The sequence below is a fragment of the Narcine bancroftii genome, chromosome 12 (genome assembly GCF_036971445.1).
Source record: "Narcine bancroftii isolate sNarBan1 chromosome 12, sNarBan1.hap1, whole genome shotgun sequence".
Classification (NCBI taxonomy): domain Eukaryota; kingdom Metazoa; phylum Chordata; class Chondrichthyes; order Torpediniformes; family Narcinidae; genus Narcine; species Narcine bancroftii.
In genome coordinates this window covers 44,383,908-44,405,903 of record NC_091480.1, presented here as the reverse complement: position 1 = coordinate 44,405,903, position 21,996 = coordinate 44,383,908, and the positions used below count along the sequence as shown (strand labels likewise).

Sequence of the window (21,996 nt, the reverse complement as noted above, 5' to 3'; positions counted from 1 at the left end):
AGAAAATCTATTTCTATTGGTAGAAAACTGAAGAACCAAAAGGCACTGATTTAAGAAAGTCAGCAAGAGAATGAAGAGGGTAATGAAGGTTAGGTGGCGCCCATTTGACTGATAATGTGGAGCAAGCTGATTCAACTGTGGATACCAAGAAGGATCATCTGCTCACTTCAGTGTGTGCAGGGTCCAGAGAAGGGGGCACACAGCTATTGTCGAACAAAACGACCCTTGGTTCCATGATAGATGTGTGGACTTTTGAGGATGCCAGCAGCGAAGTGACTTTCTTTGCCCTGAATTTGCAGTGGGGTCTCCTCCACTCAATTTAACTGGACCTTATGTTTGAGTCATTTTTAATAAAAATTCAAATTAAATTTAGACATACTGCATAGTAACAGGCCATTTCAGTCCCATGAGTTCGTGCCGTCCAATTTATACCCCATTAACCTGAATGGTGGGAGGAAACCGGAGCTGCCAGAGAAAATTCACGCAGATACAGGGAGAACGTCCAAACTCCTTACAGACAGAGTGGGATTTGAACCCAGGTCTGGTCCTGATCGCCAGTGCTGTAAATGTATTACAATAACCGCTTCCCCAACCGTGCCACCCTGACCTTCACCTCTCATCATTTCTCCTCCTGCCACAGACCAAGGACCCTTGTCTTCACAGTTCACCCCTCCCATCTCCCTATGTCATTTACAACAGCCCAAAACACGATGCCACCACCTAGAGCATCCTTCCTGTCATTCTTCAGCATCCTGAAGGGACCAGAACAAGTATCCACTTCCCGTTTCACCGCACCTTTCCAGGCAACACCTGTTCCTTTACCCCTTCCCACCATACCTGGACCCAAGCAGCCCTTTCACAGGAAGCAGCGATACTTAGCAAGGGTAAGCCTCCTCCCAACCCAGGTTCATTATTCCCAACTGCCTTTTTTCTATCAATTTGCGGGCTGAGACAGCATTTAATCATCCATTTCTAACTGCCCTTGAGAAGATGGTGGTCAACTGCTTCACTCATTGAGGTGTGGGTCAAGTCACAATGCAGAACAGAAGTTCCAGCCTCTCTCACTCCACTCCACCACCTCCTTTCTTCATTCAATCCCCCTTGTACTCAAGCTTATCACAGACCTTTGTGTCCTCTCCACATCTTCCTGCTCCTCTGACTGCCCTTGATTTACCTCTCATGGAGGAAGGTTAGACCCCCTGAAACATCAACTGTTTTTCTCTCTTTATAGAGTCTGCCTGACCTGCTGCGTGTTTTTCAGATACTTAGTATTTGCAGGATGTTGCTTTCAACTCTGAAGAGATTTAAAAGATGTCGACTTGAAGACACAACACAAACCTTCCAATTTCCTCCAGCCTTCATGCAGCCAACTTGATACTCCATGTCCATATCAATATTCTCATTTGAGTAGACGTCTCTCCAGACCAGAAATGCCTCTTTGTCTTTCGTGGTGCTGATTGTGAGGTTGTATGGAGCCAAAGGTTTGACTGGAAAAGCAAATGGTTCGACAACTTAGAAACAAAATAGAGATAAAGTCGAAGACAAGAATTGGGAACATTTCACAAAAAGAACTTGAACTGTTTTAACAAGCAATGGATGATGACCTTCACTGAGGAAGGAGTTACCCAATTTAGGCTCCACTTCATCCCTCCCGTTCACCCTTCAGTTTCCTGATACAACTGACCCAACCAGTGTGCATCTCGGGGGCTGAGGGAAGGCCAAAGTCACAATACATCTCATTGGAGGTGGTCATGGCCCATTGTCACTCTGCCGTCTCTCAGATCCATCCCATTCTCCACACGTTTTTGCCTGCAACTTATTCTCTCTCTCTCTCTCTCAAGCCCATCAATTCCACCCACCTACATTGGGAGGGGGTGGGGATAAAAGGAAGAATGGGTAATTTACAGTAGTTAATTAACCTGCCCACCCACACACCTTTGTGAAGTGGGAGGAAACCCAGAAGATACCCACATGGTCAGAGGGAGAATGTGCAAACTCCACACAGACAAGCACCCGAGGTCACAATCAAACCCAGGTCATGTGAGCTACAGCACTACCCGCTGCACCATTTTGCTGTCTGACTTTAGAGCATAGAACAGTAAATGACAGGAATGGGCCCTTTAGCCCATGTACGATGCTGTACGATTTGTTGAAAGTTAAGAACAAAGAACGTTCCACTTACTAGTTTGTGAAGATTTGATATCTTTGATGCAGAACACAATTCCTTTGAGGTACACCTTTATTTTGTATGTGCTGCCGTACACCAAACTCTGTCCGCTGATCTTGCATTGGCACACTGATCCCAGAAGATTTTTAATATCCGTGACACTGAACAACAAAAGAAAAAGAGGAATTTAATCAAATTTTGCATATTTTTATTAATCTCGTCCCTGATCTGTCAGACCCAAATCCACTTTATTTCAGTTTGTGTTTGATCTCATTTCGACAACCGCTGGATTTAAAATATCACCATCAAGAACAATAACTTTTAGACAAAAGATCAATTCCTTCCTACGCCATTAGATACATAGAAAACCTACAGCACAATACAGGTCCCTTGGCCCTCAAATTTGTGCCTAACATGTTCCTCCTGTAGAAATTACATAACCCTCTATTTTTCTAAGCTTCATGTACCAATCCAAAAGTCTCTGAAAAGACCCTATCGTATCCGCCTCCAACACCGTTGTCGACGGCCCATATCACGCACCCACCACTCTCTATGTAAAAAACTTAACCCTGACATCTCTTCTGTATCTGCTCCCCAGCACCTTAAACCCATGTCCTCTTGTGGCGACCATTTCAGCCCTGGGAAAAGCTGTGACATCATGCATCACACGATCAATGCCTCTCATTATCTTATGCACCTCCATCAGATCACCTCTCGTCCTCCGTCACTCCAAGGAGAAAGGCTGAGTTCACTCAACCTGCTTTCATGAGGCATGCTCCCTAAACCAGGAAACATCCTGGTAAATCTCCTCTGCACCCTTTCTATGGATTCCACATCCTTCTGGTAGTGAGGTGACCAGAACTGAACACAGTTCTCCAAGCTGCAACATTTCCTCTCGACCCCTAAATTCAATTCCACGATTAATGAAGGCCAATACCCTGGGTGCCTTCTTAACCACAGAATCAACCTGCGTAGCTGCTTTGAGCATCCTATGGACTTGGACCCCAAGATCCCTCTGATCCTCCCCACTACCAAGTGTCTAACCATTAGTACTATATTCTGCCATCATATTTGACCTACCAAAATGAATCACACTTCACACTTATCTGGGTTAAACTCTATCTGCCACTTCTCATCCCATCCTATCACTGTCCTGCTGTAACCTCTGACAATCCTCCAACTATCCACAATTCCCCCACCCTTTGTCTCATCAGCAAACTTACTAACCCAACCCTCCACTTCCTCACCCAGGTCATTTATAAAAATCAACAAGAGTAAGGGTCCCAGAACATTCTATGGTGATGCGTGCTTCTTACCCAAACAGTTGCTTCAACCTGTGCTTAGATGTGTAGGTGCAAAACCAGACGACATGTGTTTAAGGTGAGGGGAGGAAAATTCAGGGGAGATGCCAGGGGAAGTTTTTTTTGTGTACATAGAGAGTGGTGGGGGTTTGGAATGTATTGCCAGGGTTGGTGGTGGAGGCTGGTACAAAAGGGACATTTAAAAGACTCTTAACAGGCAAATGGATGCAAGAAAAATAGAGTTTATGGGATGAGGTAGGTAAGGTTTGGATTATTAAGTGGGTTTATATAGGTTGGCACAACATTGTGGGCCAAAGGGCCTGTACTCTGCTGTAATGTTTTCTTACTTTCTTTTCCAATCTTTTTATTATTATTATAATTTATAAACACATACAGTTCAAAGAGATATGAAAAATACATAGTAAATAACGAATTAATAGAGATATTAAACTAATATTGCAGAATAAAAATATATCATAAAAATTTTTTTTTAGATCAGTTTAGAGTATGAACTATCTCTAAAAAAAATGATATAATTAATAAAAATATATAAAAAAAAGAGAGAAAAAAAAACCCCAAAAAGGAAGAAAAAACATCTGAATTAAAAACTTAAAAAAAAACCTACCGATATAGCTAAATCACGCCGATCACTCCGATCTCATCTAACAGCCCAATTATCATACATAATCATAAAAAGAAAACAGAGCCAGATCAACTCACCACAAATGAAAATATTGAATAAATGGTCACCAGGTTAACTCAAACTTAGAAGGGGATTCATAGACAGAGTTTCTAATTTTCTCTAAATTTAAACATAGTATAGTTTGGGTAAACCATTGGAAAACAGTGGGAGGATTAACCTCTTTCCAATTCAATAGTATAGATCTTCTAGCCATTAGTGTAAGAAAAGCAATCATACGATCCGCAGGAAGAGATAAATAAGTCAAATCTATCATAGGTAATCCAAAAATTGCAGTAATGGGATGTGGTTGTAAATCAATATTCAAAACGGTAAATATAATGGAAAAAATTTCCTTCCAATAATTCTGTAAAGAAGGACAGGACCAAAACATATGTGTAAGGGAAGCTATTTCCAATTGACATTTATCACATATAGGATCGATATGAAAATAAAAACGATGGAGTTTATCTTTAGACATATGAGCTCTATGAACAACTTTAAACTGTATCAGTGTGTAATGTTTTATATCTAACAGTTAACTGTAGAAGGACTAACTTCAGTGGAAAGTAGAATTAAGACCTGGTAGTAAAAACCAAGTGGATCCAGAGGGCAAGTTGGAAGAGATTGAGAAGGACAAAGAGGAGGTTTGAGAAAAGATTGTCAGTGGACAATAGGAAATCTAAAACTGTGATAGGTATGTGAACAGGAGAGCGATTGTGAGGGGTGGGGCAGAGACCAATGAAAGTTATTCCTGGAGGGAGAGAGGTATGGCTGAGGTATTAAGGCAAAAACCTTTACATTAGGAAAGGGATGCTGCTGCAGTCTCAGCAAAACAAGACATGGTTGGAATTCGGGAGGGGCTAAATGATGGTTGATGAGCTTGATTAGAAAGGCTATTTATACTTCAAAGTACTTCAATCCCCTGGTACATCCCTGGTTATTGAGGCCCCAGGTGGTGTAGACATAAACCCAATCACCAAAAAGCTGTTTCACCTCAGTGCTGGGGAAGTTTCAGTAACACCAAGTTCAGAATTAGGAAGTCAAGTGTGGATTGATTAAAGAAACCCAGAATGGACTTATGAAAGGCTAACCATTTGATGAAGTAACAGAAGAGAGAAATAAGGCTAATGTGGTAAAAACACAAAACTTTGACATTGTCCATAAAATTGAAAGCTGTGGAATAAAAGGGGCTGTGACATCATGCATCAAAAATAGGCAAAATTACAGGAAAGAGGGTGGTTTCTCAGAATGGAGGAAGTATGCAATGGAATTCCCCATGGGTCAGGATTAGGGTCATAATATTCCTTATAATAGACTGACCATTTCCAAGTTTATGGTCACTTGTACAAACAAGCTCCCAGAATATCATTAAATTTAAAAGTCTGCATACATTTGTCCCTTCTCTCTCTCACTCTCTCTCTTTTTAATCAGTCTAGTTTGGTTTTTTTTTTTTTTTTTTTTTTTTTTTTAAATTTTTTTATTTTTCACACCATAAATCACATTAGCCATGATATACACTATTTCTTTTCACACATATACAGTGACTTTTTCTCCCCCCCCCCCCTTTCCTCCCAAACCACCCCCCCACCCCCCCCTCTCATCCATTTTAGGTATACAATCTAGGTTGCATTAAGCCAGTCAGACAATGTTGTCATTCAACAAAATTACACCAGAAATTCTACTGAGTCCATTCTTTTCTTTCCTTCTCCTTCCATCAACTTAGGTAATGTTTGTCCCCGGTAGGTTTTCGCTATTGTATTTAATGTAAGGCTCCTATACTTGTTCGAATATTTCTATGTTATTTCTTAACCAATATGTTATTTTTTCTAATGGAATACATTTATTCATTTAAATTTGGTAGTTTCTTCCTTTTAATTTGGTTATGTATTCCATTAATATTTAAAGACATATAGTTCAGCGTAGCCCTTTTATATTTTGTTTATCTTCTCTTTCCGTTTTTCCATCATTACCTTTCCTCCTTTTCCATTTCTGTTTTCTTATTTTCAACTCTTTATAAGACAACATTCCTACAACATCTAACATTTTCCTTATTCTCCTATTTCTATCTTATTTATCCCCAATCTCCCCTTCACCTCCTGAGTTGTCCTTTATCCCTTGTCGGACAACCACATCTCCCCTCTCCATTTGGATTTGCGAATCCACTCGCAAGCGTCAACTGATTTTGCAGTGACCGCTATTTCCCCCCACCCCGCCTCCCCCAGAAAAGATTTCACTTTTCATATGTCACAAAGGTCCCTCTTTTAATTCCCTCCTTATTCTCTCTATTCCATTACCTTCCCTTATTAATTCTTGTCTATACTATCCATATTTTCCTCTAAGTACAGATACATTCATGTATGCTCATTGTCTCTATTCACTCTTATACCTCTTTACCTGCATACATATCAATCGTGATCATTTTTACTCTCATTACCCGTCTTCATCCCTCAGTCTATTTTTGTCTTTACCCACATACATATCAGTCGTGATCATTTTAACTCTCATTACCCGTCTTCCTCCCTCAGTCTATTTTTGTAATTGTTCTGCAAATTTTCGTGCTTCTTCTGGATCCGAGAATAGTCTGTTTTGTTGTCCTGGAATAAATATTTTCAATACCGCTGGATGCTTTAGTATAAATTTATACCCTTTCTTCCATAAAATCGCCTTTGCTGTATTGAACTCTTTTCTCTTCTTTAGGAGTTCAAAACTTATATCTGGATAAATGAAGATTTTTTGCCCTTTATACTCCAGTGGTTTGTTGCCCTCTCTTACTTTTTCCATTGTCTTCTCCAGTACCTTTTCTCTTGTAGTATATCTTAGGAATTTTACTACAATAGATCTTGGTTTTTGTTGTGGTTGTGGTTTAGAGGCCAATACTCTATGTGCCCTTTCTATTTCCATTTCATGCTGTAGTTCTGGACATCCTAGGGTCTTAGGGATCCACTCTTTTATAAACTCCCTCATATTCTTGCCTTCTTCATCTTCCTTAAGGCCCACTATCTTTATGTTATTTCTTCTGTTATGGTTTTCCATTGTATCTATTTTTTGAGCTAGTAGTTCTTGTGTCTCTTTAGTTTTTTTATTAGATTTCTCCAATTTCTTTTTTAAGTCTTCTACCTCCATTTCTGCTGCTACTGCCCGCTCTTCCATCTTGTCCATTTTTTTTCCCATTTCTGTTAAGGTCATCTCCATTTTAATTATTTTCTCCTCTGTGTTGTTTATTCTTTTTCTTAAATCCTTAAATTCCTGTGTTTGCCATTCTTTAAATGATTCCATGTATCCTCTAATAAGAGCAAGTATATCCTTTACCTTGCCTCTCTTTTCTTCTTCTATTTCACCATACTCTTCCTCTTCTTCTTCCTCTGGGTTGACCATCTGTTGTTTCTTTGGTGCCCTTTCCTCCTCTTCTATCTTGTTTCTATTGTCTTCTGTGGTCTCTTCTTGCTGCAGGTGTTCTGCAGCTGTCGTTGCCGGCTGTGGAGATCGACTCCCCAGCTGGTCCCCCCTCCCGTCGGTGTGTTTTTTTTCATTCGCATCGCGCATGCGCGAAACTTCGCGCATGCGCGGTTGCGCACTTTTGTTCGGCTCTGCGAGCCATTTTTGTAGTCCATTATTTACCGACCTGAGGGAGCGGGTTTCTCTCTCCGCAGCGGGCCTCTTCGGACAGGTAAGGCCTTCACCTTTTCCCTCCTTTGTCTTCTCTTCCTCTCTTCTTACCGTTGCTTTCGACTTTTCTTTTTTTGTCGCCATCTTCTTTCCACCTTTATACTCACTTTTCTGTAACTTTTATTTCTGTGCCTTTGTGTTTTCTCTTGTTTTTCCCGACTTTTCTGGAGAGGGCTGGAGTTCACCGTCCGGCCACTACTCCATCGCGTGACTCCTCAGTCTAGTTTGGTTTTGATGCTATTCGTTACAATATTGTGGAGGTATTGTTACCCATGTGATTTTTGTGTATTTTCTGACTTACGGCCAAAATCATCTGTTAAAGTGTAATCTCTAGCTCTAGATAGATAGATATGGAGTTAAACAAGAAAGTCAGCAGATGCTGGGTTTGAGTGCAAAACACAAAAGTGCTGGAGAAACTCAGCAGCTCACACAGCACCTATAGGCAGCAAATAGTAAACAACGTTGTGCATCTGAGCCCTTCATCAGGGTACCTCGTTGGTTACATTGGTTGGTAAATGCTGGTTACCCTTTACTTCCTATAGATGCTGCGTGACCTGCTGGGCTCCAAACTTTAGGAAAGTTTTGACGGTTGGAAGAGGTTTACTTAACCTAATTCCAGATCAGAGACGCCGCAAAAACAAGGACTGATCCTTGGAAAAGGGTCAAAATTATACAGCATGGAAACAGCCCCTTCAGCTCAATTGTTTTGCTGAGCTTCCTGATCATAGTTTTCAGAGGTAAGTTGGGTAAGTATGTGAAAGGAAAGAACATGAAGAGCATTGCAAAAAGGGCAGAGATGTCAGATTAAGAGGACTGCTTCATCAAAGAGCAGGCAGGTATTCGATGGACTTTTGTGTTGTGATCTTGCAGAGAATCTGGAAAATCAGCACTTACTTCTGAAGCTCCAATAAAGAAGTCTGATACCACAGAAGGTAGTCAGTCGAACAGTCCGTCCCTGGCACAACAGGCCAGCTGCAGGTCATTTCTTCGATGTAATCATTGAAGCACTCGAGTTGCTCTGACAGGTGAGCTTCGCAGTCTGTCAAAGGGTAATGCCATATCAGTCAGAGGGAATTCTCACTTGCCGCCCAGTTACACTAAATGTGGCTGATGAAATGTCTTTTTCAGAATGTTTTACTGAATTTATTATTTTCTCATGATAGAATTATGATAGGGGGTAATTTTAATTGTTGCTTTAATCCTTTAGTTGATAATCTGGTAAAGTGAACTAAGATGGCTAAAAAAATTATCGTTTTTGATGAAGGAATTTAATTTAATTGATATATGGAGTAAATTAAACCAGAAAGAGAGAGAGATTTTTTGTTTTATTCAGCTCAGTACTATACTTATTCTAGAATTGATTTTTTTTTTATTGTCGGCTCAGCTATTGGATAATGTAGTATTGGCTGTATACAAGTCTAGAATTTTGTCAGATCATTCACTTGTATTATTAACATATGCAGTAACAGAAAAGATGGTTTCTACATATTGTTGGAGGTTTAATCCTTTATTATTGAAAAATGAAGAATTTTGTAAATATATTAATGAACAAATACAACAGTTTTTAAGATATAAATAGAAATTCTGTGAAGAGTAAGTTTGTATTATTGGATGCTTTAAAAGTGTTTTTAAGAGGTCATATTAGTTTTACAGTTAAACTTAAAGAAACAATATTTAGTTGAAGTTGATAAGTTAGAGAAAGATATAAATATTTTGGAAAAAGAGTTAGAAAGAAGTCTATTAGATAAATAGAAAAAAGTTCAGCTAGATTCTATGAAATTGAAATATAATACATCACAAACTTATAGATCTGAACATTTATTGCAAAGATCTAAACAAAAATATTGAGTTAGAGGAAAAGGCACATAAAGTCTTGGCATGGCAATTAAAATCTGAACAATTGTCTAGAATGATTATAGCAGTTAGAAAGAATTCAAAAATTTCTTATAAATCTCAAGATACTAATGAACAGTTTAAGGAATTTTATAAAAAATTATATTCTTCTGAAGTGCAACAAGATCAAAATAAAATCGATTTGAAAAAAAAGTTGCAGTTACCTATATTGATTGATTGGATTGAGGAAAAATTGGAGAAGACAATAGATTTTAAAGAGATTATGCTAGTTCTCACTTCCATGCCAAATGGTAAATCTCCAGGAGAGCATGGTTTTATTGTGGAATTTTATAAGAAATTTCAAAAGTTATTGCTTCCATTGTTCGTTGAAGTTTTACAGCAAGTTAGAGATACACAATCTGTACCGGAATCTTTTTCACAGGCTATTATAACAGTGATTCTTAAAAAAGATAAATATCCTTTGAATCCTGGGTCTTATAGACCAATTTCATTATTGAATGTTGATTATAAGCTTTTGACTCAGATTTTGGCTAATGGATTAGTGCAATATTTACCCAAGTTAATTCATATTGATCAAGCGGGTTTTATTAAGGGTAGATATTCTGCTGATAATGTACTTAAAATAATTAGTTTAATTAATATTTCACAGGAGAAATTCAACTTACCGATAGTCTTATTGGATGCCGATAAGCATTTGATAGGGTGGAATGGTGTTTTTTTATTTAAAGTGTTGGAAAAATTTCAGTTTGGACCAATGTTTATGTTGGATTAAGGCAATATATAAACAACCAAAAGCTAGAGTTATGACAAATGGGCTTTTATCTGATTCTTTTAATTTCGAGAGATCTCCTAGACAGGGTTGCCCTCTATCACCAGCATTATTTGTATTAGTGATTGAACCTTTAGCACAGTGATTCCCAACCTTTTTCTTCCCACTCACATACCACTTTAAGTATTCTCTATGTCATTGGTGCTCTGTGATTTGTAAGGGATTGCTTAAGGTGGTATGTGAGTGGGAAGGAAAGGTTGAGAACCACTGCTCAATTGTTACCAAAATATTTTGCTTGAGAAAAATTGTCATTGGCCCATTTCCTTTGGAGTTATGAAACCATGCACGTAACAAGTCAATTAGGCACGATTTAAACAGTGGTTTTCAAATTTATTTCTTTCCACCCACTTCCCACCTTCACCCTTACTAATCACAAAGCACCTATGGCATAGGGAATACTTAAAGTGGTATGTGAGTTGGAAGAAAAAGGTTGGGAACCACTGCTTTAGCACAATTAATCAGACAGGAAAGGAATATAAAGGGTATTAAAACAGGATTGGATGAATTTAAGATTAGTTTATTTGAGGATGTGTTGATTTACTTAACTGAACCACAGGAGTCATTGAAAGTGTTACAGGAAAAGTTAATACAATATGGAGAATTATCGGGGTATAAAGTGAATTAGAATGAATGAACTTATGCCATTGTCTGAAGCTGATCATTCTGTTTGTAAGGGAGTAGTACGCTTTAAATGGAATAATCAAATTAAGTATTAAGGTAATGAAATAGATAGACATATAATTTATTTGATTTAAATGATTTGCTGTCAAGTCCGATGCGGGACAGGCAGACACGATTGCAGCGGTTGCAAGGGAAAATTGGTTGGTTGGGGTTGGGTGTTGGGTTTTTCCTCCTTTGCCTTTTGTCAGTGAGGTGGGCTCTATCTTAGTATCGTCTGCATATTTACTAATCCAATTCACCACCCCATCATCTAGATCATTAATGTATATAACGAACAACAATGGGCCCAATACAGATCCTTGAGGCACACCACTGGTCACCGGCCTCCAACCTGACAGACAATTATCCACTACCACTCTCTGGCCTCTCCCTTTCAGCCAATGTTCAATCCATTTGACTATCTCAAAATTTATACCTAAAGACTGCACCTTCCTAACTAACCTTCCATGTGGTACCTTATCGAAGGCCTTACTGAAGTCCATATAGACAACATCCACTGCGCTACCCTCATCCACATTCCTAGTCACCTCTTCAAAAAATTCAATCAGATTGGTCAAACATGACCTTCCTCCCACAAATCCATGTTGAGTGCTCCTGATCAGACCCTGTCTATTCAGATGTTTATAAGTACTATCTCTAAGAATTTTCTCCATTAATTTACCTACCACAGACGTCAAACTTACAGGCCGATAGTTGCCAGGCTTCCTCCTTGAACCCTTTTTAAATAACGGAACCACATGCGCAATGCGCCAATCCTCCGGCACTATCCCCATATCTAATGACATTCGAAAAATTACCGCCAGAGCCTCTGCTATTTCCTCCTTCACTTCTCTCAATGTCCTGGGGAAGATCCCGTCTGGTCCCGGAGACTTATCCACCTTTATATTCTTCAAAAGCCTTAAAACTACACCTTTTGTAATCTCTATATTCCCCATATTTACCCAATTTGCTTTTTTTATCCCACATCTCCCAATATCCTTCTCCTTAGTGAATACCGAAGAAAAGAAACTGTTCAATATCTCCCCCATTTCTCTAGGTTCCACACACAGTTTTCCACTCTGATTTTCTAAGGGACCAATTTTGTCTCTAGCTTTCCTCTTACCATTAACATATTTGTAGAACTCTTTTGGATTAGTTTTCACCCTGCTTGCCATAGTTTTCTCGTACCTTCTTTTAGCTTTCCTAATTCCTCTCTTAAGATTCCTCTTACATTCAATGTATCTTTCAAACATCTCCTTAACTCCATGCTTCTTATATCTAATGTACGCCTCCCTTTTTCTTCGAACCAAGTTTCCAATATTCCTTGAAAACCACGGCTCTCTCAAACCTTTTGCCCCTCCTTTTAACCTAACGGGAACATAAAGCTTTTGCACTCTCAAAATCTGATCTTTAAAAGACTTCCATCTCTCTACTACATCCTGCCCATAAAACAAATTGTCCCAATGCACACCCTGCAAGTCCTTTCGCATCTCCTCAAATCTAGCTTTTCCCCAATCAAAAACCTCAATCCTTGGCCCTGATTTCTCTCTTTCCATAATGACATTGAAGCTGATGGCATTATGATCACTGGACCCGAAGTGCTCGCCAACACTAACCTCCTTCACTTGACCCATCCCATTTGCCAACAGTAGATCTAACACTGCTCCTTCTCTGGTCGGCACCTCTACATATTGTTGTAAAAAACTATCTTGCACACATTTCACAAACTCTAACCCATCCATTCCTTTCACAGAATGTGTTACCCAATCTATATGTGGAAAATTAAAATCTCCCATAATTACAACCCTGTGCTTATCACAAATATCTACTATCTCCCTACAGATTTGCTCCTCTAGGTCTCGGTCCCCTCCGGGTGGTCTATAATACACCCCTACAAGTGTAACCTCTCCTTTCCTACTCCTCAGTTCCACCCAAATAGCCTCCGTGGATGTGCCCTCTAATCTATCCTTCCTAGGCACCGCTGTAATATTTTCCCTGACAAGCAATGCAACCCCACCTCCTCTTGCCCCTCCGACTCTATCACACCTAAAACAACGAAACCCAGGGATATTCAGTTGCCAATCACATCCCTCCTGCAACCATGTCTCACTAATCGCTACCACATCATACTTCCAAGTATCAATCCACACCTTCAGCTCATCCACCTTTTTTACAATACTCCTGGCATTAAAATATATGAATTTCAGGGATTTCCCATTTTTTAATCCCTGTTTTCCCTCATCTTTAAGAACAACATTATGACACTGTTTTTATTACATGACAACAAATTGAATCTTGAATCTCTTCTGCCTTCCCTTTTCCTCCGATTCCCAAAGCCAGTTTATCTCCAGTTTATACAGCTCTGCTTAAAGCTCATCAACTTGAAATAATGCCCCTCAGATGCTGAGTGTCCACTTCAGATTTTACATTCACATTTGAAATATCGACGAGTAGGGGTGATTGACAGAGTAGGATTTGGAATATCACAAGCTATGGGGAATGAGAGGAGAGAGCAATGAGACTGAAAGGGAGATTATGGAGTGGGGAATTGAGGGGTTCCATATTGGATTAGTCTGAGTGGGTATTAAATGTCTGATAGTAAAGAGAATAATGAGGAAGAAGGGAATGAAGTAGGCTGGATAGAGTAACAAAGGGTGTGGATGGTAAAGCACATGAAAGCCCTGACTCTGCTAGCTACCTCCCTAAGTCTGCCCCACTGCATTGTCAGCTTTCAATGACGCATGTACAAAGTCCCTCAGATCCTGTTAAACATAACATTAAAAAAACTATCACTACTTAAAAGTGTGTCTGTGTGTGTCTCTCTCTCTCTTATTTTTAATTTCTTGGCACCCAATCATGGATCTCTACATTTAAAAAAATCCAAATTTCCAGTGGATAAAATAAACAACAGAAAATGTTGGGAGTAAGTAACAGTTCTGATGGCCTGAGCATTTCCAGCAATTTCTGCTTTTATTTTTGATTCCAGCATCTGTTTAGGTAAATCTCTAGATGGATGGCCAAACCACAGAGTCATCACCTATTTGTCAGTGCAAGTTTCTGCTGCACAATGTAACAAACTTCTCCTGCAGGCCACAGCCCCACCCTGACTGGGACAGTTCACACGTCTGCTGGGACTTACGACTTCTACTTTATCAGTAGCTGTGGGATTGGTTCTCTCTAGAGTTGGCTGGGGGGGGGGTGGTGGGGGAGAGGGGGGTATCTGGAATTGCACACTCTCCTCCACCCTCACTACCATTGACCCTCAGAGAAACTGAGATCGGAGGTAAACTTTATGGGGAACCACCATCACTTGAGGTCAGCGGTGAAGCTTTGGGAATAAAAGAGCACAGAGCAGGCCATTTGGCCCATCTTGTCCACACTGGCCATCAGACACCACTCTATAGTTACCTCATTTACCAGTATTTATTCAGTTTCAATAGAGTGACTGAAGATTTTTTGGCAAAATATTTGGGTGTGAAAATCATGTCCCTTTCCATACTCAGAACTGTTAATAAAATGATATTAAAAAAATGACCAATCATCCACTATGCAAATAATAACTGACCTTGACAGAGCCAAAAGGCAATGATTGACAGGTATCCAATCACCATTCCTGGTCCTCTGGTTTGTGTAGAATGGTAGAAAGTCAGGTGATGTGCAGGTGGACACCCATTATTCTGTAAAGAAGCAACAATGAGTAAATGGAGTCACCCATAAAGCTGAATTTCTCCGGTGTCTTTTGCTGTCCCAGCACATCCCAAATGTTTCACCATCCATAAACTGCCTTCTCAAGCATTACTGGTATTGTGGTGCAAGAGATGGGACACACAGCTGACTCCCACAAACCGTGTAAAGGCAGGTAGGTGTAAAAGCTTATTCAAAACCTTGTGACCCATGGGTCACTGAGCTTTGTCAATGGGTGAAGATGAAGGGCCTGATGACAAACTAGTAATGAGCTGTGTTGAGGGAGAGTGAAAAGTGGGCAGAGTTCAAAGGTTAGTTGATCATACACATGAACAGAGAGGTGATAATGAGGAGGGTGAAGCTCCTTTTCTACAGTGCAGCATTCCTCAAAACTGTCTGCACTGCTTTCCTCTGAAAATCAAAGTAAAACTCCAGCTGTTGGAAATCTGAAATCTTTGACAGACTAGAAAAGTAATGTTTCCCTTGCTCCACTCTGTTGTCTTTGAGTAACTCTGCACTTTGGTTTTAACTGCAGACGATGTCTGGAATATCCAGATGATTTGCTTGTAAAGCAAACTTCTTCACTTTACTTGGTACGTGTGACAATTAACGTAGAAATAATACAAGATGCAGCAGCCATGGATAAAGAAAGAAGAATTAATAGATCATGAATTTTTGACCTAAAATGTCATGGTTAGCGCAACACTGTAACAGCGCCAGCAAATGGGGCTGGGGTTTGAATCCAGCGCCGTCGAAAAAGGAGCTTGTACGTTCACCCCGAGTCTGCGTGGCTTTCCTCCAGGTGCTCTGGTTTCCTCACACCATTCAAAAACATACTGGGGGGTGTAGGTCAATTGAGTGCTCGTGGACCAAAAGGGCTAGTTACTGTGTACAAACTGTCTAAAATTAAAATTCCATAGACATTAGCAAACTGCCAAATGTTTCCAGCATTTTCAGGTTCAGTTCTCTGCTGCACTGTTCTTCCACTGATTCTGATGACACTCACAGCTAGCTGCCCCACCTACAGGGCAGTGGGTGCTGAATAAAGCCACTTTCACAGCACAGTATCCTTTCAATGCTCTCTTTCCAGAAACAGTATTTCCAAAGTTCTTGCCCTCCCCACTGCACAGTGGCACCTGAGGACACGTCCTTTCAGAGTGCTGCATTCTTTCAGGAGGAACAGTAACCCCATCTACAAAGCACGTCATGAGTGCAATGGAACATGGCCCACTTACCTAGATGAGTGCAGCATTAACAAAACTCAAGAAACTCGACACCAAATAAAAAGCGGCGCTGCCGTAGTGGCTGTAATGGCAGCGCCCACCGCTAGTGCGGACCCACGGGGGACAGGGAGCGGAGACACAGCGCTTCCCTGAAGGTTCCTACCACCTAGTCCTACTGCCAACGGCTCCGCACAGGTTTTAAACAGCCCTGTGGTGCAAAGGAGCCAATGGTGTTTTTTTTTTTAAATCCTGTGATTGCAGGGTCTGGGCCCAAGATGGTGGCACCTGCGTTGGGTCGTGGCCAAAAAGGGTTGCAGTCTCCAGAGGAGCAGTGGAATGGCACAGGGCATTATTAATGGAGGTGGGGGTGGAGAGGGAGACACCCAATACCCTCCATTGAGAAGGAGAAGTAGAGGAGATGACCCTAAGGTTGGTGATCATGGTGGAGGCCCAGTGAGGGGCTCTGCAGCTGAAAGACACATCCTTGCGGATGAGGAACCCCACACAGGCTGCTGGAGACTGGCTCATAGGAACTTGGTATTAGAACCGGGATTCGAGAGAGTACTCCTGAAGGGTCCTGGGCGCTGAAGGCACATCACGTTAGAGGTGCTTTAAAGAGACAAATACATTTATGAAATAGCCCCAAGATGTCAGGAACTCAGGGTTTTGGGGAATCAGGGTTCAGGTTGCCGATAGTTTAAATTGAACTGGGGTCTGTGTGACTGCAGAAGCGCTGGAGGTGAAACCAGTGACTCTAAGGAGACCATCTTTTGCTTCTCTTTCTTTGACTGTAGGAAGCGCAGGGCAATGTTGATGGTGTATCTTTGTCTGCCTTACGGCACAATAAAGGCAGGTTTGTGTAATATTACATTTCTGTTTTATTACATGACAATAAATAATATCTGATTTAATCTGACCATCCAGGTCAAAGCACTGCTTCCACCACCACAATCCATTCAGGTCTGCCTGTTTCCCTTTCTGCAGATGCTGCCTGACCTGCCGAGTGTTTCCAGCAGTTTGTGTTTTTATTCAGATTTCCAACACTTGCAGTTTTTTGATTGTCACCCCGCACATTCAGTTCATCCAAGACCAGAACAGTGTGGAACACCCCCAAAACACACTGCAGTTACTCCCCTATGCCTCTCCAAACCCACCACTCTACAAGCATGTGCATGGAACAGCAGCCCTGGTTCCCCTCCAACTTACACTCTGTCCAGACATATGGTCACTGGATCTATATCCTGCAACAACAGCCACGGGAGAACCTTCACTAGAAGGACAGCAGCAGTTGAAGAACATTGTTCACCCCCTTATCAGGGGAAATTAAGCATGGCCAATATCCCTGATCCTGAAAACTAATTTTACAAAACCCCTTCCACCAAAAGCTTTGCCTCACTACTTACCCTCTAAGAATGATGTCCAGTAATTTTGGCCTCCATAGGTTCATAGAGCTACACCATGGGGAAGCAGGGCATTTGGCCCAACTCATCCATACATTTGTATGGATATATAGGTTTGGCACATATTGCACTAAAACATTTCTATCCAGGTATTGGGCAAACCTTTGTCACTACAGACCTCCCTCGGCATTATTCCACCAGTGTGTCCTCAGCATTACCTGCCCCACTGACTATGCAGCATTTCTTCAGTTCTGCGGCTCTGACAGACCCTTCAGCCCAACTAGTCCATCCAGCCCATGCTGCCATTTTGCATTAATCCCGTTCTGTTCCAGATGCAGACCAAGCTCTCAGTGCTCCCTACCCATGATAGGGAGTTTCCCCCTGGACTGTGCCTTACTCGACCTGGAAGAGAGTGCAGGCTTCCTGCCTTGAGCACCACATGATAGTGGACAGTACAGGTTGATCCTGCAGGAGACAGGCCAGCCTTGGACTGGACTCATTGGAGTTTAGAAGGAGAAAGGGTATCTTAAAGAGACAAATACATTTACGAAATAGCCCTGAGATGTCAGGAACTCAGGGTTTCGAGGAACAGGCAGATAAGTGGGGCTGAGTCCACGGCCAGATCTTACTAAACGGCGAGCAGGCTCCATGGGACAGGAGGGGTTTCCTTCTCCCGGGCGTGGGGCTGCAGCCTTTCCAAGAGCTTCCGTCTTCTTGCCTCTTCTCAACACTAGGGCGTCGGAGAAGGACTTGGCACCTTTCCAGCGTCATCGCAAGAGAAAGAGAAGCCGCTGGAAGAGGCAGCGCCAGAGAGAGAAGGGGTAGGGTGTGACCTTTCAACGTCTGCTAATCCGGGGAGGGCGCGGACCTGGCGAAACGGCATATCTGGCAGAATCAGGTCCTGGACACCTCATTGGAGAGAGAATGAGGGAGTGAGTGTTTCCCCCCCAGCCCCCAGCCGAACGACAAGATTCGAGCAGCGCTGCTGAAAACTCACCTGAAGGACGGGACCAACCAAGTGCTCTGAGGAAGTGCGCGCTGAATTTGCACGTCCACCCACCCGCGCTGCGTCGATCAGGCCGGAACGGGGGTGTGGAGTTAACCACTCGCTCATTGGTGGGAAATTCCCCAAAGCCAATGAGGAGGTTGCCATCCTCCTTCCCGTTGACATTTTCATGACGAATTCACTGTTGTCAACTCTGGCTGGAAATCACAAACTCCGCTCCCGCCACTAACTGATTCATCCCGGAGCGGAACTGTCATCATTTCTTCAATTCATTTCCTTGCTACTCCGAACCGACTTCCGATCGACAGTAGAAGACCCTTCAATGCCAGATTTCCGAGGAATCCCCTTCCCTGTAACCTATTCTCTCTCATGCCCATCAATGCCTCTGCCGCCCGTCTATGCATTGGGGCGAGGTACCCCACCCCCGCCGGCCCACAGTGATCAGGTGTGTGGGAGGAGGCCGTGAGCGAAAGTCCCGCCGTCATGGGGAGAAGGTGCAGACTCCACACAGACAGCGGCCGAGGTCAGCAGTGGACCGGAGTGGTAGATCTAAGTGCTGCCTTGTCGGTGACCTGTGTGGTGTTGCGATGCATGGCACTCCCGGTTGGATTCCTCCCCCTCCCCCACAGCAGGGCGCCGACGCCACCGCCAAGAGACTGGGTTCGCCCGCATTTCTCAGGCTTTATTTGAAAGCCCAGCTTTGGAGCTAGACTGACCCAGGTGGGCAACGGCCAGCACGGATGAGTTGGGCCGAAGGCTCTAATTCGTCCTCCACTTTCCTCGTTTGTATCCCTGTTATCCGAGCACATCTCCTTGAGGCACCTTGGGACAATTTTCTTCCTGTGTATAAGGGTACACTTCACAGGTTAGGACTTTATTCCCTGGAGCTAGAAGAATGAGGGGAGATTTGATAAGAGATATTTAAAATGATGTGGGGGATAGACAGAGTAAATGTAGGTTGGCTTTTCCACTGAGAGCAGGTGAGATACAAACCAGAGGACATGGGGTAAGGGTGAAAGGGTTGGAAATCAGATTTGTGTTTAGATGTAAATAGATTACATGCAGAAATTCAAAAGTGTATTAGAAAAAAAAACATAATTTGAGGAATAAGTATAATTTATATTTACAAATATTGAGCCCATATATGCAAAAGACAGGTATTGTTTAATTTGATCTCTTCTGATCACTGGATCCTTCAATGCCACCTGTAAAATGAGTCATTGATAAAGTCATTGGTGTCCCATTGCCAATCCAGTCGTTCTTTCTAGCTTCTTTCTTTAACATGTTACTATATAATAGACTGTTGATTTAGCTTTAGAAGCTAAATAGAGAGGGGTTGTTACAGGGAGGGGGTATAATTTTTTTGTCGTCAAAATCAATCTGTACAATATGATTATATACTACATGTATGAAAACTTAAAGAATTCAAAAATAGGAGTGAAAAAGGAAAAGTTTAGGGGGAACTAGGCAGAATAATAGTTTGGAATGGCCAAAAGGCCTGTTTCTGTTTTGAAATGTTCTATGGTTCTATAAACTGGAACTATAATAACGCTCACAAATGCAGTCAAGGGTTATCATGGAGAAGCACATCTGGAGGAAAAATAGGAACAGGTAGAAGAGCAGGTGGAGCAATGCAGGTGAGTTTTCAGCAAGGGATGTCAGGAGGGTTGGTGTTAACAAGGTTTTTTTTCGCTTTGATCTAATTGTTCTGCTCAGAATTTGTAGAAACAAAGTGGTCACTTGAAACATCAACCATCCTTTTGTCCCACAGATACTGCTCCATCTGCTGATTTTTGTTTCACTTGCAAAAGGATCAGCTGCGGAGGAACTCAGCAGGTGGAAGAGCATCAGTGGAAAAGAAAGGAATGGACCATGTTTCAGGCTGGGACCCTTCACCCGTTGTTGGCCAGTGTTATAAGTAAAGGTTTGTGTGGGTCTCAGCTGGAGATCGAGGTACAAAGCACACATTTATTCTCAAAAGAGGCAGATGAAACAACAGAATCTAAATGCTAGGTTAACTTAAATACACATTTCGCAAGGGGATGGATATACACTGCGGGTAATGAGGGAAAATCGACAAAACTTAGGAAATGGCGCAAACACACATGCAATAAACAATCAGATCAAGGTAACACTACGTATTCTCACCCCTTGATCTGTACAGACTAACTAACTGGCCTCTGGACTCACACCAACCCAATACAGAAGGTGATACTCTTGGGCCATGAGAAGTCAAGAGAGAGAGCACCTTTATAATGCTAGAGGGTCCAGCCCAGATCATTGGCTCAGTGCCAGGGTGGTTAATCCAATTACAGTAGCAATTGGCCAAGGCCAAGTACAGGCAGGCTGGATAGTGCAGCCCAGGTAATTTACATGAGTCCAAAGACAAGGTGTACACTAATGGGTGGGGAGGAACCAAACCTTGATTGACAGCTGGTGTGTTCTCCAACTAGGTAGGGGGAAAGTGCTGTCACATGACAGCAACAACCCTTCCCAAAACAGCCAGATAATGGAAAATGAGTCAGAAATGGAGATGGAGAATCTAGCTGGGTGGTGCCTGAACAACAATCTTGCTCTCAATGTCAAAAAGACCAAGGACTTCATTGTGGTTGTGAGGAAGGGACAGCCACAGAACCTCACAACTGTCTGCATTGATGGGTGGTGGTGGGAGTCCACATGTGAAAGGACCTCTCCTGGAGCCAGCACATAGAAATATCCTTGAAAAAGACAACCAATGCCTTGACTTTTTATGAAAACTAGGGAGATGTGGCAGGTTAGAACCATAGTTACATAGAATACTACAGCACAGAAACAGGTTCTTCAGCCCATCTAGTCTGTGCTCAACTATTATTCTACCTACTCCCACTGCCCTGCATCCAGATCCAGAATGAAGTGTCAGTTACATGAAGTAGACTATTTGACTTACTGAGCTTCCCCAGCATTGTGTTTTTACTGCAACCAGGCTTTTGCGTTTTACTTCATATCCATCCATGTGTGTAGCATGTAGTATATGTGTATGGTGTGGTATGTGTGTATGGCGTGGCACGTGTGTATGGTGTAGAACAGTTTGTGTATGTGGTGTGGTACGTGTGTATGGCGTGGCACGTGTGTATGGTGTAGAACAGTGTGTATGGTGTGGTATGTATGTATGGTGTTGTACGTGTGTATGGCAGGCACGTGTGTATGGTGTAGAACAGTGTGTATGGTGTACGTGTGTGTGGTGTGGTACGTGTGTGTGGTGTGGTACGTGTGTATGGTGTGGTACGTGTCTATGGTGTATGTGTGTATGGTGTTGTACGTGTGTATGGTGTAGATCAGTGTGTATGGTATGGTACGTGTGTGCGGTGTGGTACGTGTGTGTGGCGTGGTATCTCTGTGCAGTGTGCTGATCATCTCACAGAAAGTTCTTCCAGAGGGGAGACAGACACATGCACTCTGCCTGAATCAGTCCTCTCACTTTCACCTGTCTCATCACTGGGCCACCTTATATCATTTCAGTGTCACATATAAAATATGTGGAGCTC

The 21,996-nt window shown here is 42.1% G+C and overlaps 1 protein-coding gene across 2 annotated transcripts in view; it reads right to left on the bottom strand.

The window, feature by feature from the left end:
* Positions 1-21,996, bottom strand: part of LOC138747258 (interleukin-4 receptor subunit alpha-like) — a 73,141-nt gene that overhangs the window by 23,098 nt on the left and 28,047 nt on the right. Inside the window, exons 1-5 of one of the 2 annotated variants that reach the window (XM_069906314.1) lie at positions 18,464-18,658; positions 14,725-14,836; positions 8,711-8,855; positions 2,183-2,328; positions 1,339-1,487 (exon numbers count right to left, since the gene is read on the bottom strand). In XM_069906314.1, the coding sequence (XP_069762415.1) occupies positions 1,339-1,487; positions 2,183-2,328; positions 8,711-8,855; positions 14,725-14,836; positions 18,464-18,643 (732 nt within the window). In that variant the 5' untranslated portion in view covers positions 18,644-18,658. Of the gene's footprint in view, positions 1-1,338; positions 1,488-2,182; positions 2,329-8,710; positions 8,856-14,724; positions 14,837-18,463; positions 18,659-21,996 lie in introns of those variants that run through there. The other variant, XM_069906315.1, reaches the window with a different exon arrangement.